The sequence below is a fragment of the Mytilus trossulus genome, chromosome 7, assembly GCF_036588685.1.
Source record: "Mytilus trossulus isolate FHL-02 chromosome 7, PNRI_Mtr1.1.1.hap1, whole genome shotgun sequence".
NCBI classification, from domain to species: Eukaryota; Metazoa; Mollusca; class Bivalvia; order Mytilida; family Mytilidae; genus Mytilus; species Mytilus trossulus.
Genome location: NC_086379.1, coordinates 9488792 through 9503461, shown reverse-complemented (window position 1 = coordinate 9503461; position 14670 = coordinate 9488792). Strand labels below are relative to the sequence as shown.

Genomic DNA, 14670 nt, shown 5'->3' with positions numbered 1-14670 from the left:
CATCTTCAAATGCAATCAATGTCTCCCACATAGTCTTTTTCCCCCTTTCAAGCAAAATGAGAATCATATCACAACAGGTAAAGACATGGATAACAATAAGTGTTTCAGATCACTCAGATCACTCATTGCCTAGTGCATTTGAAAGGCCATTGATATATATTAATCCAAAGTCGGTTGCCCTGCCAAACACTGCATCAGACACATGCACCATGATTTTAGTGTCTGCCTCTAAATGTGAACTTGGTGCTGAACTTGAAATACATTACTGGTGGATAAGATAGAATATCCTGACCATTTGTTGCTATAACTACCATACGCATCCAAGACTTCATCCACTCGTATTTCAGTTTCAAGGTATTTTATTTAGGTAAGGACATAATACCCAATCAGCATACTCAGTAGGCCGCAATTCACAATCGGAGAGCTGATTTCCAACATTTACAAAGACTGTGGTATTGTTTCTCACATCCATAAATTGGTCAATCATCATTCTAAATGCTATAGTCACATCTTCAAACTCCATTAATGTCACCAATGCAGTGCCTTCTCCAGCAAACGTGTTATCTTTTAATGCCTAGTGCATTTGAAAGGTCATTGATTGATATATATCTTATACTTTTCCCCTTCCAAATGCAAACCAAAGTTTGTCTGCCCCTATGTCACGAAATAGCGAAACAGCAATGACATCAGTATCGACTGTTTGAGTCATGACTCAGTTAAATCTATGTTTCACTGCATCAGACACATCTATCTTGATTCTAGTGTTAGTCTCTCCGTGTAAACATGGGGCTAAACTTGAAACATCATCAAGTGGTGGATAACACTGAACATCCTGAGCATTTGTTGCTTCAACTACCTTGTACTCAAAATTGTATTGAGCAAGCTCCTATGAATGAAAACTTAAAAGTTCTTTTTTACTGTCGTCATTTCCAGGAAACTTTCCCAATTTTGAGGATGTTTTTAATCCTGGGTTCGTCTGTGTATTCCCTTTCTCCTAAATGTTGCCCTTGCTTCTTTTAGCAGCTTTCAATCTACCAGTATTGTCTATGTTCACATCAAACACTACATCCACTGTTGTTACAGTTTCAAGGTGTTTCCTACCGAGTATGATGATTGGATATTATGTCCTTACCTTAATAAAATACATTGAGACTGACACTTAAATCATGGTGCATGTGTCTGATGCAGTGAAACACGCACTTAAACGAGTCATGATTAACAGCCACTGATGATGCTGTCAATACTATTTCGCTATTCCGTGACATAGGGGCAGACGAACTATGGATTGTATTTGGGGAGGCAAAAATCATTGGATTAATATCTATCAATGGCCTTTCAAATGCACTAGGCAATGAGTGATCACACACTTTTATTTCTGACCCATACCTTATAATGGGTTGTGATACTGTTCTCTCTTTGCTTGAAAAAGGAAAAAAAAGACTGCGTTGAGGACATTGATGGTATTTGAAGATGTGATTTTAACATAAAGAATGATGATTAATCAGCCTAAATCACCGGGGTTGTACTGTACAAACTTATCAGATCTAACATGATTAACGAAGCAAGAAAGTCAATTTTTGCACAAAAGGGAAAACTCATTTTAAGTGAGGCTTTTCCCACGACTTGTTCTAGTCTTTTCAAGCATGTAAAACGTGTAATATACTAATGCAGGTGTTTAGTGAGACGATCTTTGGATTGACTCTTATGCTACCTACTAGTCTTGTAACTAATGGATTGCGAAGGAACAAAGAGGGTTCCTTTTAAAAAAAACTCTTTCTGAGACCTCATCATTTTTTCAGAAGCTTGTACATTATGGATGTAAGAAAGGATGCCGCGGTTATTTTTAATGTGGAAAATCGGGTACCCCGTACACTGCCTTGTGTGCATGTGGTGGTGACTGTGAATAAGCATGTATTCTTGGCCAAATAGTAGTAATTTTAAATATCTTTTAGTACTATAGTGATTTTATTTTGTTTAAATCAATCTATCCAAAACTCTACATCGAAGAAATAGATTGAGGACTCATCTTTGAAATTTACGTCATATTTTTACCGGAAGTGTCAATTTTATATCTTAGCATTTACAACATCCTAGAATAAGTGGTTTTGGGTATAACTGCAAGCCAAAAGTTTAATGACCAGCACAAAATAAATTCATTTTCTTTACATTTTGGAAAAAGTTGAAAATTTGAATAAAAAAATGATATTTCTCTATCCGCCATTTTGGATACTTCCGGAAGTAAGGGTTTTTAAGACATAAGTCTTATACTTGTCTCCATCAGAAGCACCAAAGAAAGGTTCATACACAATGTAATTATAGTAGCAATACATTGAAACACATTTTAATTACCCTCCCTAAAAAATAAGCTTATTTAAGTACAATGTCATCCATATTGGATTTTAACCGGAAGTGGGGTTTCTAAAGACATCTCATCTATTCAATTTATCCAAAAGTAGTAAAACACAAAGGTCTGTACCAAATATTATGATAGTAGCATGATAATAGGACATTTTTACACGCTAGCCTTCGATATTGGGCTGATTTAAGTATGACGTCCGCCATTTTGGATTTTACCGGAAGTGAGACATTTTTTTAAAATGCCTCCCTATCTGAAATAAAAGAATAATAGTTGAGGAAGGTCTATGCCAAATTTCATGCTTGTAACAGGTTGTGCACAATTTTTCACAAAGCCGCCGGACTAACATGTACATTTGCCATGTTAGGTTATTGCTTTCTGTTTCTAAGAAAAAGTGATTTTTACTATAATGGCTTATTGCAATTGCTGCTACTTTATGCAAGATATGTATTGCAGTCATTTCAAGATTTACTGAAAAGCAAGCCACTACATGTAGTTGTATAAAAGAATCTTGTAAAAAATGGTCAAAAATGTTCTTCTGAAATGTTAGTCTTATAAAGATATGTATACATAATGCTAAGGAATGTTTGGTTTATTTATCACTGTACTAATTGAGATTTTTGTTTGAATGTACATTTCAATAATATTGGGCAAAAATAGTATATAATTTTTTGATAGTGAATTCAACACATTTAGCAATATAATAAGGAATAAATATATACCGCTTGTATTTATTTCATTGGGCATTTGTGATCAAGAAAAATTCCAAAACATAAACTCTTACATATGGCATTTGATTTCATTCAAAATATACACCTAGTGCTATAGCTCTGGATTTACTGAGGATTCATTTTTATTGTGGCTTTCGTGGGTACAGGTGAACGAATAACAAATTTTCTATAGGCTTGTATGCAGACCTTGTCAAAACCACAAAATTAAATACCCATGATTATGCAAGTTTTCCTTAATCCACGAATATTGGTACCCACGAAAATGAATGAATTCACAGTACATGTATCACCAAAAAAATAAGGACAGATGCAAAGGTCAACTATTTGTGCCATTTTGTTTTGGTTATGAATTAGATATATTTGTATGAGTGATTATGCTTCAACATAATCAAAATCAGTTTTGTCTCTTCTTGGGAGCACATTGATGCTACTATGGTGGCAGTAACCTAATTATTGTTTGTTTTGTTTTGTAGACAAACCTGAAGTTTTGCATGTATTTGGTGCCCATGTAGAACCAGATGCAGCAAAGACGGCTTATCTGAAATGTATATTTAATGGTCTACCACTGCAAGTGACATGGAAAAAGGATGAGAAACCTGTCCCAGTAAGGTATCCCACTACAACACATGTTGTATTCAATGCTGATGGAACCATGTCAGACACACTACAGATCCACAATGTACGTTCAGAGATGTTTGGTATATACCAATGTAATGGTACAAACAAGTTTGGATATGCTGTTGGACAATTGAAACTACAGAGTATGTATATAAACTCCTATACTATTATAAATAACTTCCAGGATCTATCTCTACATTTGTTAGTAAGAACAACAGAGGGCATTGAGCTTATCATTCTTTAGATTCTATCAAGACAATTTATGCAATTTATTAATGACATGTTGTAAGCAGGTTCTCAAGTTGCAAATAAACTCATCATAGATACCAGAATTATAATTTTATATTTGCGCCAAACGTGCGTTTCGGCTGCTTAAGTCTATCAGTGATGCTCTAATAAAAAAATAATAAATCCCATAAAAATTTATATAAGTTTTGACAAATAAAGCTAAAAGATAGAAAAGCCTTAGTATTTCAAAAACTCAAAGTTTTATAAACAGCAAAATTATAAATATTTGAATAACTGGATTTGCCAAGAAAGCCATTTTGTTGAAAACTACATAAGTTGTGAATGGCATATGAATCGATCAAAAATAAATTGTGGTAAAAGAGGGACGACAGTCAAACTCATAAATGGAAAATAAACTGACAACGCCATAGCAAAAAATGAAAAAGACAAACAGATAACCAATAGTACACATGACACAACAAAGAAAACTAAAGAATAAGCAACACAAACTCCACCAAAAACTAGGGGTAAAACACATTACTATAGAAATTATCTTATCTTGAATTCATATTAGACAGAGACAATCTGACAGGGAAAAACAAGCTCAACATTGAGATTCATCAACCTTTCTATTTACTTAATAATCTTATTACATTGCATCAATAAAATTTTGGCAGAAATGCCATTTGAGGGATACACACTCATTGGAGTAGGATCCTCTTGTTATAGAATTCCAGACATTGATAAAAAATGAGGGATTTGGAACAGCATCAAAAATTTCATTATTGTTTCATTTTGACTATTTCAATTCGTAACTTTGCTGACTTGTACTCAACAAACTCGAACTCTATTTTTTACAATCGATACTTTTACCAACTCATACTAATACCAATCTTCAGATAGTTAGTTGTCTCATTTGCAAACATACCAGATTTCCTTATTTTATATTATTTATGTTGATTTGTCATATTCAGTATTCACAATAGTTATTTACCTTTGTTAAACCTACCAGTAATTGATTCCATGTTTTGTTTTTCAGGTGACTATATTCCTCCTACTCCTCCAAGTCCTCCTACTCCAGTGGCTGGAAATGTAACAGGTGAGACAATCATTTATGTGCAATTGGCCAACTACTGTGGATTCATTTATTTTCGTGGGTATCAATTTTCGTGGTTTGGGGAAAATTGACATATTCTTGGGTAATTAATTTCTTGGTTTTGGCAAAGTCTACACTTATTCCTTTAGAAAATTTGTTATTCGTTGAACATTTGAATTCGTGGTTCTCCTGCACCCACGAAATCCACGAAAATTGGTATCCAACGAATATTAATGAATCCACAGTAGATTAAAAGCATATGTGGTTTATGGAATGATAGTAAGGTGTACATGTATTTCCACTTTGGTTTATCTGACCTTGACCTCATTCTCTTGGATCATGTTGAATTTATGTGATAGTTGTAGTAAAGCTTTATATTTTGGACTATCAACATAATATCAATTGTCAGTAAAGTAGATGATACATTTTAGCGTGTGCACTCTTGTTTTGTCTTATTTGTACTGAATTACTTTTACCATTATTCAAACAAAAGCATTTACGTAGATGACTTTAAGTGAGAAATGTAATCCAAAAGTTTTATTCACTAAACTTTCCTTGGTATTATTGGTTTTCAAATGCCAGTTAAAGTAAATGATTCTAATGAAAAGAGAAAAGTAGTTGAAGTATAAGAGAATGTAAAGATGGAGTGTAAACAATATCAACATTTGAAGTTAGACAATGGATTCTTGATAATAATCTACTGTTAGAATAACTCACGAATGTCAGAGAAATGGGTTACTAAAGTTTAGTGTTAACTTATTAAGAATGAAGAAGTTACTTTTTTCTCAAATCACAAAAAAACTTAGCCATGAAATGAATTATTCCACATTATACATATACTGTGGATTCATCATTATTCATTGGATACAAATTTTCATGGAATTCTTGGGTATAGGTGAACCACGAAATTAAATATTCAACAATAACAAATTGTCTACATGCTTGTATAAAGAAAAAACCATGAAATTTAATGTCCATGAACATGCAAAGTTTCTTCATCCACAAAAACTGGTGCCCACAAAAATAAATGAATCCACATTATACCTATAGTTTATTGTTTTATAAATATGCAAGTGTATTTATCTGTCTGTGGTTTCATAAATACGTAAACTAAGTGAGAATATTTGTTCCAGATTGTTGTAGAAGAGGTGGTGTTAGAGGTGTTTGTATGGAGTTCTGTGATTTTACATTAGACTTTGCTGTCATTTCTGAAGATAAATATGCTGAATGTTTACAACTTCTACCAGTTTTTGCTAGCTGTGCTGCAGGTAAATAAGATGATTAATTAAGTAAAGATTTTGATACCTAAGTTTTAAAGTGAAGCATTTGCTTGGCTAACATGTGAATCTCTCAGTAGGAGCCCAATAATCTCATCTTCAGGGGTTCCTAATCCTTCACAGTTGTCCATCACATGTATAGCTTTCATCAAATCATGTTCAATCAATTTTTTCTTACAGTAAATCCAGTTTACTTCAACACTTCCAAGAAACTTGTTGTTTTTTCAATGTAATAATTTCTTCTATAGTGTTGAGGATGTGTATGATATTGATGATATAGAATATCGAAAAACCAAAGCATTTTTCATTGTTTAATGACTTACTTTAACACTATCATTGTTAACAGCAGAAGTGCAGTATGTTGTTGACATTTGGCTACATTACAGCAATGTTGTTGGTGTATAATAATTATTGTTTTACTTTATTGTAGATGGAAAAGACCATAGTGAGTGTTGTGGTAAACGAGGTATAAAGCCCTACTGTAAGACTTTTTGTAGCGGTTCCACACCAGATTTGTCAGATATAGTATCACTATTAACCTGTGTTGATGAGGCTACAGATATTATGGAATGTATAGAACAAGGAAGAAGTAAGAAAACAAATTCTATTTCCAATAGTTTTGTCCTGCTTGAAAATCGTCCTCTGTTTGGCATTTATATTTTGTCATGTATTCTTTATCTTACTATGCAGTATGGTTTATACTATTATGAAAAATAGAAACCCATTAATTTACACATTAATAAACACTAATTTGGTAAATAGAAATCAATATGGAGACATCTTAAACATTCAGGTATTTTACATCCAATCTTTTTTGGTAATATTCTTTACAAAGCACAAAAATGTCAGCATTCACCTCAAAAGCAACAGACTTATTCAGAAGGGATATAGTTACTATTCTGTTGTCAGGTCACTAAGGATGGCATATTTTGGTATCGATATAGATTCACTTATTGGGTCTTTGCATCAGAAATAAACACATTTATTGAAAACCAGTTATGTTCTCCTCATATATTTTATGAAGTAATGATTCTAAAACCCTAAAGGGAGGGATTGTGCTTGATTTTCATATGATGAAGACATAATCTTTTGATCAGTTTAATTGAGGTCTGGAGCTGGCATGTCAGAAACTGATAGTAGTCCTTTGTTAATTTATGTATCATTGTCATTTTGCTTAATTATTACCTATTCTGACATCAGAATCAGACTTCTTTTAAACATGTGCATATTAGGCCAATTAAAATAAATTGATAGATTTTCATCACCGCCCGCCCCCCTAAAATCGTCCCGCCCTTATTTTTTATGGCCTCGCAAGGAAGTTGTCGGTGCCATATAGTTTTACCCTTGACGGAAAATCTGAAATTCCGTAATTCTTTCATTCCGTCATACCGCAACAAACCATTTTTTTTTTTTCTAAACGCCTTCAGATATTGGGCTGATTTTTGGTATGTGAGTTAACCATGATGAGTTACAGATCGAGTTTAAGTTTCGGTCTGCTCCGCTAGTTTTTGCTGAAATTACAGGCTTTGGACTTTGAGAAATTGTTGAAAATCACAGTTACATGTATACAGACTTTTTTCTAAACACCTCCGGATGTTGGGCTGATTTTTGTTATGTGAGTTAACCATGATGAGTTACAGGTCAAGTTTAAGTTTCATTCCGCTGTGCTAATTTTCCCTGAAATTACGGGCTTTGGACTTTGATTAGTTATTGAAAATCACAGTTATACAGATTTTTTCCTATACACCTCCAGATTTTGAGCTGCTTTTTGATATGTGAGACTACCATCATGCTTGTGTCCACATGTGTTTATATTGAAATTGCAGATTTTTCAACTTTTTGGAACAGGGCAATTCGTGTTGCTTTGACACATCTAGTTTTATTTTTAAAAAATACGATTTCCTGATTTTATTCATGTGTGTTACTGGTAACTATCGATAATTTCTTTTCATTCAAAACTCCCTGTTTCAATTTCGTTTTTGTATTTCTTCAAGTAATTTTTTTCTATTTTCTTCTAAAACGAAAAATGATTGAGTCGACATATTCTGCTGCTCTATGATGACAACATCATCTACAGAGAATAGAGGTTGATTACGAGAAGGGCATGAAATATTCAAGTTACGAGAAAATGGCTCTGTCCAAGAATGCAAATGGGGTTATGTCACAAATGATTAGAAACCCATGAATGATATCCAAAGCGCAAGAATTGTGGATTAAATTGGTATAAAAAACATGACTAAATTAAAGAAATTCACTCCAAGCACGAATTTTTAAGATTTATAACTGTATATTGAGCCAACAAAAGTGGACAAATATACGCATTTTATTTTAACAGGCACCTTTTTAGATTTACCGATGGCTGTGGTTTTTATGTGACAAATAGCAAACACTTTCTGTCCCAATACCCTCAACTTAGTCATTAACAACGACTTCTTTTTGGTTTAATTCATCTTTCACATCATAATTACTTTCAACACAAAAAAAAGTTTTCATTTTATTCTGTACTCAGTCATAATATTTGTGTTGCATACAATTGTACCAATACATTTTCTCAATTTTATGGGGACTGCAAACCATCGCTTAGAAAGCAAAATAAATCTGGTGTAGGTAAAGTTCAACTGAAGATAGCATTTCTCCAACTTTTTGATGTTTACTATAAATAGATTTCTAAAGTGGCAATTACATGTATAACATAGATTGTCATTTAATAGTTTGGGAAATGATGTATGACTCCTTATAGGGCATGTATATACATGATATAAGCTTATTTTACACTTGCTTATATCCCCACTGTATGAAGAGCTTGTGACAACAGGGTTTCATAAGAATTAAAATTTAAAAATTAAAATCCTCCCACCCGCCCCATTTTGTCAAAAATTTACTAATTAATTTTAGTTGGCCTTACTGTGTGATTTTTTATTCTACATTGGCTAGAGGTATAGGGGGATGGTTGAGATCTCACAAAATATGTTTAAATGTTTAATCCCCTGCATTTTTGCACCTGTCTGGCCTTTGTAATTCTTGTATGTTTTTTTATTTTAGTTCATTTATATGTTTTTGAGTTTAGTATGACATCCATTTTCACTGAACAAGTACACATTTACTTTAGGGCCAGCTGAGACCAACCTCAGGGTGTGTGATTTTCACGCTGCATTGAATAGCCTTCAACTGTTTTCTGCTCTTTGGTCTAATTGTTGTCTCTTAGACATATTCCCCATTTCCATTCTCAATTTTCTTAATATAAGTTAAATTAAAATCTATATACAATGTACAAGTAGAACTTTACAAGAAAAACTTGGCCACAAGAAAGAAGACCTTATTCTATGACATTTCATCTTTTGGTTTATAGTTGTTTCATGGGCAATCATACCATGTCCTCTTATTATTTTATTCAGCATTGTATATTTAATAAAAGAAGTTATTTTATATTTCAGTTCTTATTCCATATGCACCTGGGAATGTTCGAGCTGTTCAAGATAGTGATAGGATCCATGTTTACTGGGACGCACCAAAATATGGTACTGCAGAAGTGACTGAATATGATATCTACTACAACAGTTCCAGGGACGCCACCGTGCAACACATCACTGTTGTAAGTTTATTGCCATGGAATAGAATGGTACAGTTGGTTAGCAATCATCTGTATTAAAGCCTGTCTATTACAACAGTATGTGATGCCTTAGTAACAGAATGGTTTAGGTTAACATACAATTGTATACACAATGTGTACCACAAAATACAGATCAAGTTTGAATATTGATGGTTTATCTTTAACATTCTAAAGATATGCCCCTTTATTCAAATGGTAAAATTGCTGCATGTTTTTGTTTCAAGTCGTTAACTTTATCAAATGTTATGAATGTAATGCAAAATACTTATAACCACAAAACTCAAATCAAGTACAAATTGTCACTTTTACCTTTTTTCAGTTATGTCCCTTCATAACTTTATAGTCCAGTCAATCAAGCATAAATTTGACCCTTACCCAAAAGTGATTGCAACAGAAGATTTTTTAGTTTTAATCCAAATATACACAGAAAAAAGTCCCATAAAATCTAACTTGAGGAAGACAACAAAAAATACCATTTAAAATTCCTATGCAGATTTGTATTGAAACTCTTGCAAAAAAGGCAGAAATATCAATTAAAATTGATACAAAATTATAACTTCACAGCTTTTATTCATCAGAATGTATTGATTTTTGATTTTTTTAGGGGTCTTTATACAAAATGTAGTATAACAAGCAAATTTAAAGTTGTTCTCATATCTTTTATCAAGCTATAATCTAGATTTTGTGGTTCATTTAATAGTTGACAATTTATTTAATTTTTCAACATGTCCAGGTAAAGAATCTCAAATTTAATAAAAATAATTAAGCAGGTATTCTTCTTTTTATTGTTTAAAGTTTCTTTAGATAAGTAAGTTGCTGAAAAAATATAATATATACATACAGATATAAACAATACCAAATTTTCACATTATTTTTTCGAAATGGTGACAAAGCTTCAAAATTGCAATTTCTTAAATGAAAAATGCATTAAAAAAATAAAACTACCCATATCACTTCGGTTTTGTACATTTCATGGGCAGAAGATTATATAATTTAGTAAAATACAAACTTATAAACCCATCAAAGTATCATACTTTACATAAATTTCAAGAAAAACAACCAAAAACTGACCAAAAAAGGCTCATTTTTGCAAGAGTTATCTCCAATGTTAATTTCCATAGGAAATTAAAAATGCTGATTTTGAGTTTTCCTCAAGTTAGATTTGATGGGACTTTTTTCTGTGTATATAAAGGGCTTAAAATGCTATAAATTATCACTTAAACATTTTCTGTTGCAATTAGTTTGAGGTTAAATCTTAGTTTGACTGGACTATTACATGATAAGTAAGCGGGGGCATCATTTGTGTTCCATGGACACATTCCATATTTTTTTAACCTTAAATCTTCATCTTAATAACGAATCAAACAAATCTAGAAAAAACAAATTGCACGAGGTTGAAATGCTGATATATTTTATTAAATCTATGCATTGTTTAAGAAACAATTGATGGCAGCTGTAGATTTGTTTTCATTGAACCATGGGTTTGGCATTTATATTTGATTATTTTACCCTGAGTGTTAGCTTGACTTACTTGACTTCGTCCCATGGGGTACATAGGGTGACCACAGTAGCTTTTCATCTTTTCATGTCCTTAGCTATGTTCTTTGCTTCTCCCCATGTTTTCCCAATTATCTGTAGAACAGATGTTAGATCTCTGCATTGGGTGGATTTTGGACATCCTCTTTTACGATGGTCCTACAGATTCCAATCTAATGCCTGTTTAGTTACATTTGCGTTGTTGTTATGTGTTAGCTTCATATACCCAATAAGAATTGATAAGTGTTAGTTTTATATTATATTAAGTAAAGTTAAACTTGTTCAAAATTAAGTGAAATCAAATTCATTTATATAGAATTTAATCCTGTGTTTTTATTTATATTTTGTGAATACCAGTTGGAATGGATTAATGTGAAAATAGCAAATGCTGTATTTAGAAAAATGAAAAAAAAAAAAACTTCTCTGTGTTTTCTAACAAAATGATTGCCTCAGTATTGATTGATTGATTGATTATTGCTTTACAACGCACTATTGATAATGAATGGACATTTTAATGTGTCAATGTTATAGCAGCTACAGTCTTCATAATGTAAGATACAAAAATGCAGATATCTTTAAACAGAACCATGTAAAGTCATTTATTATACTTACAGGATAAAACAATAACGAATATCAAATCAATAAAGATACCAAAAGAAAGCAATGGTATTTCATATTACATCTGGGTAACTGCAGGTAACTCTCATGGAAACAGTTTACCAGCAGGACCTGGTGCTCCACTTACCATATCAGGTTAGTTTATACCACCAAATACCAACTGCATGTACCATTTGTGTAATTGTTGAAGTAACTTGATTTGATACAATGAGGAGAACATTCAGGGAGAATGTTTTACATATATCATATGACTTTGTATTAAATTTTTTGGAGTATATATAAAAAAGAAGATGTGGTATGATTGCCAATGAGACAACTCTTCACATGAGACCTAATGATCCAGAGGTGGGGTTGTTGTCACTTTGACATATTCCCCATTTCCATTCTTAATTTTATTTTATTATCCTATTAAAATTACATACAGTCAACACATATATATGAGTGCAGACATACCACAGTATATTTTTATCTAGAATCATTAATTAATATAACCAATTTTGTTTTATATAGATTTTCTACCGCTAGCACCAAAAGATCTGCAGGCTGGAGCTATAACTGGGAATACAATAGAACTGACATGGACTGCTCCAGAGTATATTTCTAACATAGCTGATTATGTTATCTTTTATAAAATTGGAATAGAAAATAAAATCCCAAAAGAAGTAAGAATATAGTATATTTTGAATAAAGTCGAGTCGCAGTATGTCAAAATACAGATCGATTCCAAGAGATTTACCATATTTAATAATGTCTCTAACAACAAATGTGGAAACAATTTGTGTCTATTTCACTCTTGTTTTTTTTTCTGTTGATTCTTTTTTAATAGTTGCCTTATTCATCTCTTATATTAACTTCCTATAGAAAGACAACATCATTTAGCACATAATTAGAAATAGGAGGATTAAATCCACCATCCATGTAATTGTGCAATACCTTATGTATTCACTTTGGACAATTTACCTTTAAATATTTAAAAACCTTGCCTATCCTTGAGTTATAGATTTGAAAAGTTGAGTGTCTGGAGTGAATAGTTATTGTATCACACTCAATATAGTGGTAGAATGTATATTAACGTGTCTAGTTTTCTTAAACATTTGCTTTTCCCATCTGTCAACTTGGATTTTCCAACAATTTCCTCTATCAAAACATTGGCCTTATCTGCTGATGGAGGTGTTACATGTAATGAAATATCTTAGTTTACATTGGTATAAAAACAAACTTGACAAAATTACTTCATGCTATGGTTATTATAAAAAAGAAGATGTGGTATGATTGCCAATGAGACAACTATCAAAAAAAGACCAAAATGACACAAACATTAACAACTATAGGTCACCGTACAGCCTTCAAAAATTAGTGTTTTTTGTAGGATTGAACTGTAATGGTTAAATTAAACGATATTGTCTCTTCAATTGATGAACAATGTCAGAAGGCTCTTCAAATACAGTTGCACCTTGTTAAGTCTAAGACAAAGGGACATGATAATTTATTAGAATTATCTGAGGTTTGAATGCCTACAATAGGGAAAGAGATTTGTGTAAACTAGATATTTTGAACAGTGTGACTTTTTTTCTCAATATGACAATTAATAACTGTGTTTTTAATTTCCATATTTATTTAAAAGTACAAAACATTAAATAAAAATGAATACACTAATAGTTACAAAGATCAGTCACTATAAATTATGGAATTGCCAGCTGAATAAAAAGTTCTAAGAGATATCTGTGATGAGGGTCATCTGCTTTGCATTCAAATATTGTAAATTTATCATAATTGCCATCATCCTTTTATTTTGAGTAATTAATGAATTTTTATTTTAAGTACTCAATTTATCTCAACTTGGGTAATTAAGATTTGTTTGTTTTTATACCTGGTGAATTTTGTTCTGGAACTTTGCATTCGCGCCGATCCCCATTTAATTTGCGTTGATTTATTTTTTTCACTTGCCCTTATTATATCTTTCATTTGTGCCGATTGTGTACCGGTATATATAGATTACAGGTAATCTTATTCATATCACATTATGAAAATTGTGTCATTTTAGTTGTTTAGAAGATAGAAAGCTAGTCAAAATATTAAGTGTATGTATGCTATTGAAATACAATTCAGATTCTTAAATGGCCAATTTGTATTTGCTGTTGATATCATAATTGTTAACTATTTACTTTTGAAATGTCTTCTGTTTTACTTTTCTGATCAAATTTGTCAAATCTTAATAATTGAACAGAATTGAACAAAAGTTTGTTATTTCATAACCCCTTCAATAAAACAACAACTCTATTATTATTTACAGTTTACAGCAGCTTTCAGTCAGTATGTAGCTAATGGAAATATCTTTGGTTAGCTTGCTTGTTAGCTGAACCGTGAAGTCATTGTTAGGTAAGGTATAATACCCTTCTTTTAAAGTAGCTTAGTCCTACAGAGAGATAGATTGGTTATCTGTTGGGCTAGTCTACTATTAAAGGAGGGTAGTTTACCTTACCTTACATTGATTTCACGGTTCAGCTAACAAGCAAGCTAACCAAAGATATTACCTATAGCTTCATACTCACTGAAATCTGCTGTAAAAGGCAATAAAATATAAATATTGATGATATTAT

General features: G+C 32.0%; 2 protein-coding genes across 3 annotated transcripts in view; both read left to right on the top strand.

The window, feature by feature from the left end:
- Nucleotides 1–14670, top strand: part of LOC134724603 (prostaglandin reductase-3-like) — a 219608-nt gene that overhangs the window by 93572 nt on the left and 111366 nt on the right. The window lies entirely within an intron of this gene.
- Nucleotides 1–14670, top strand: part of LOC134724601 (Ig-like and fibronectin type-III domain-containing protein 2) — an 89703-nt gene that overhangs the window by 65583 nt on the left and 9450 nt on the right. For both annotated transcript variants that reach the window (XM_063587721.1, XM_063587720.1), the window contains exons 28-34: nt 3561–3848; nt 4973–5032; nt 6163–6297; nt 6737–6895; nt 9741–9898; nt 12067–12205; nt 12581–12732. In XM_063587721.1, the coding sequence (XP_063443791.1) occupies nt 3561–3848; nt 4973–5032; nt 6163–6297; nt 6737–6895; nt 9741–9898; nt 12067–12205; nt 12581–12732 (1091 nt within the window). The remainder of the gene's footprint in view (nt 1–3560; nt 3849–4972; nt 5033–6162; nt 6298–6736; nt 6896–9740; nt 9899–12066; nt 12206–12580; nt 12733–14670) is intronic.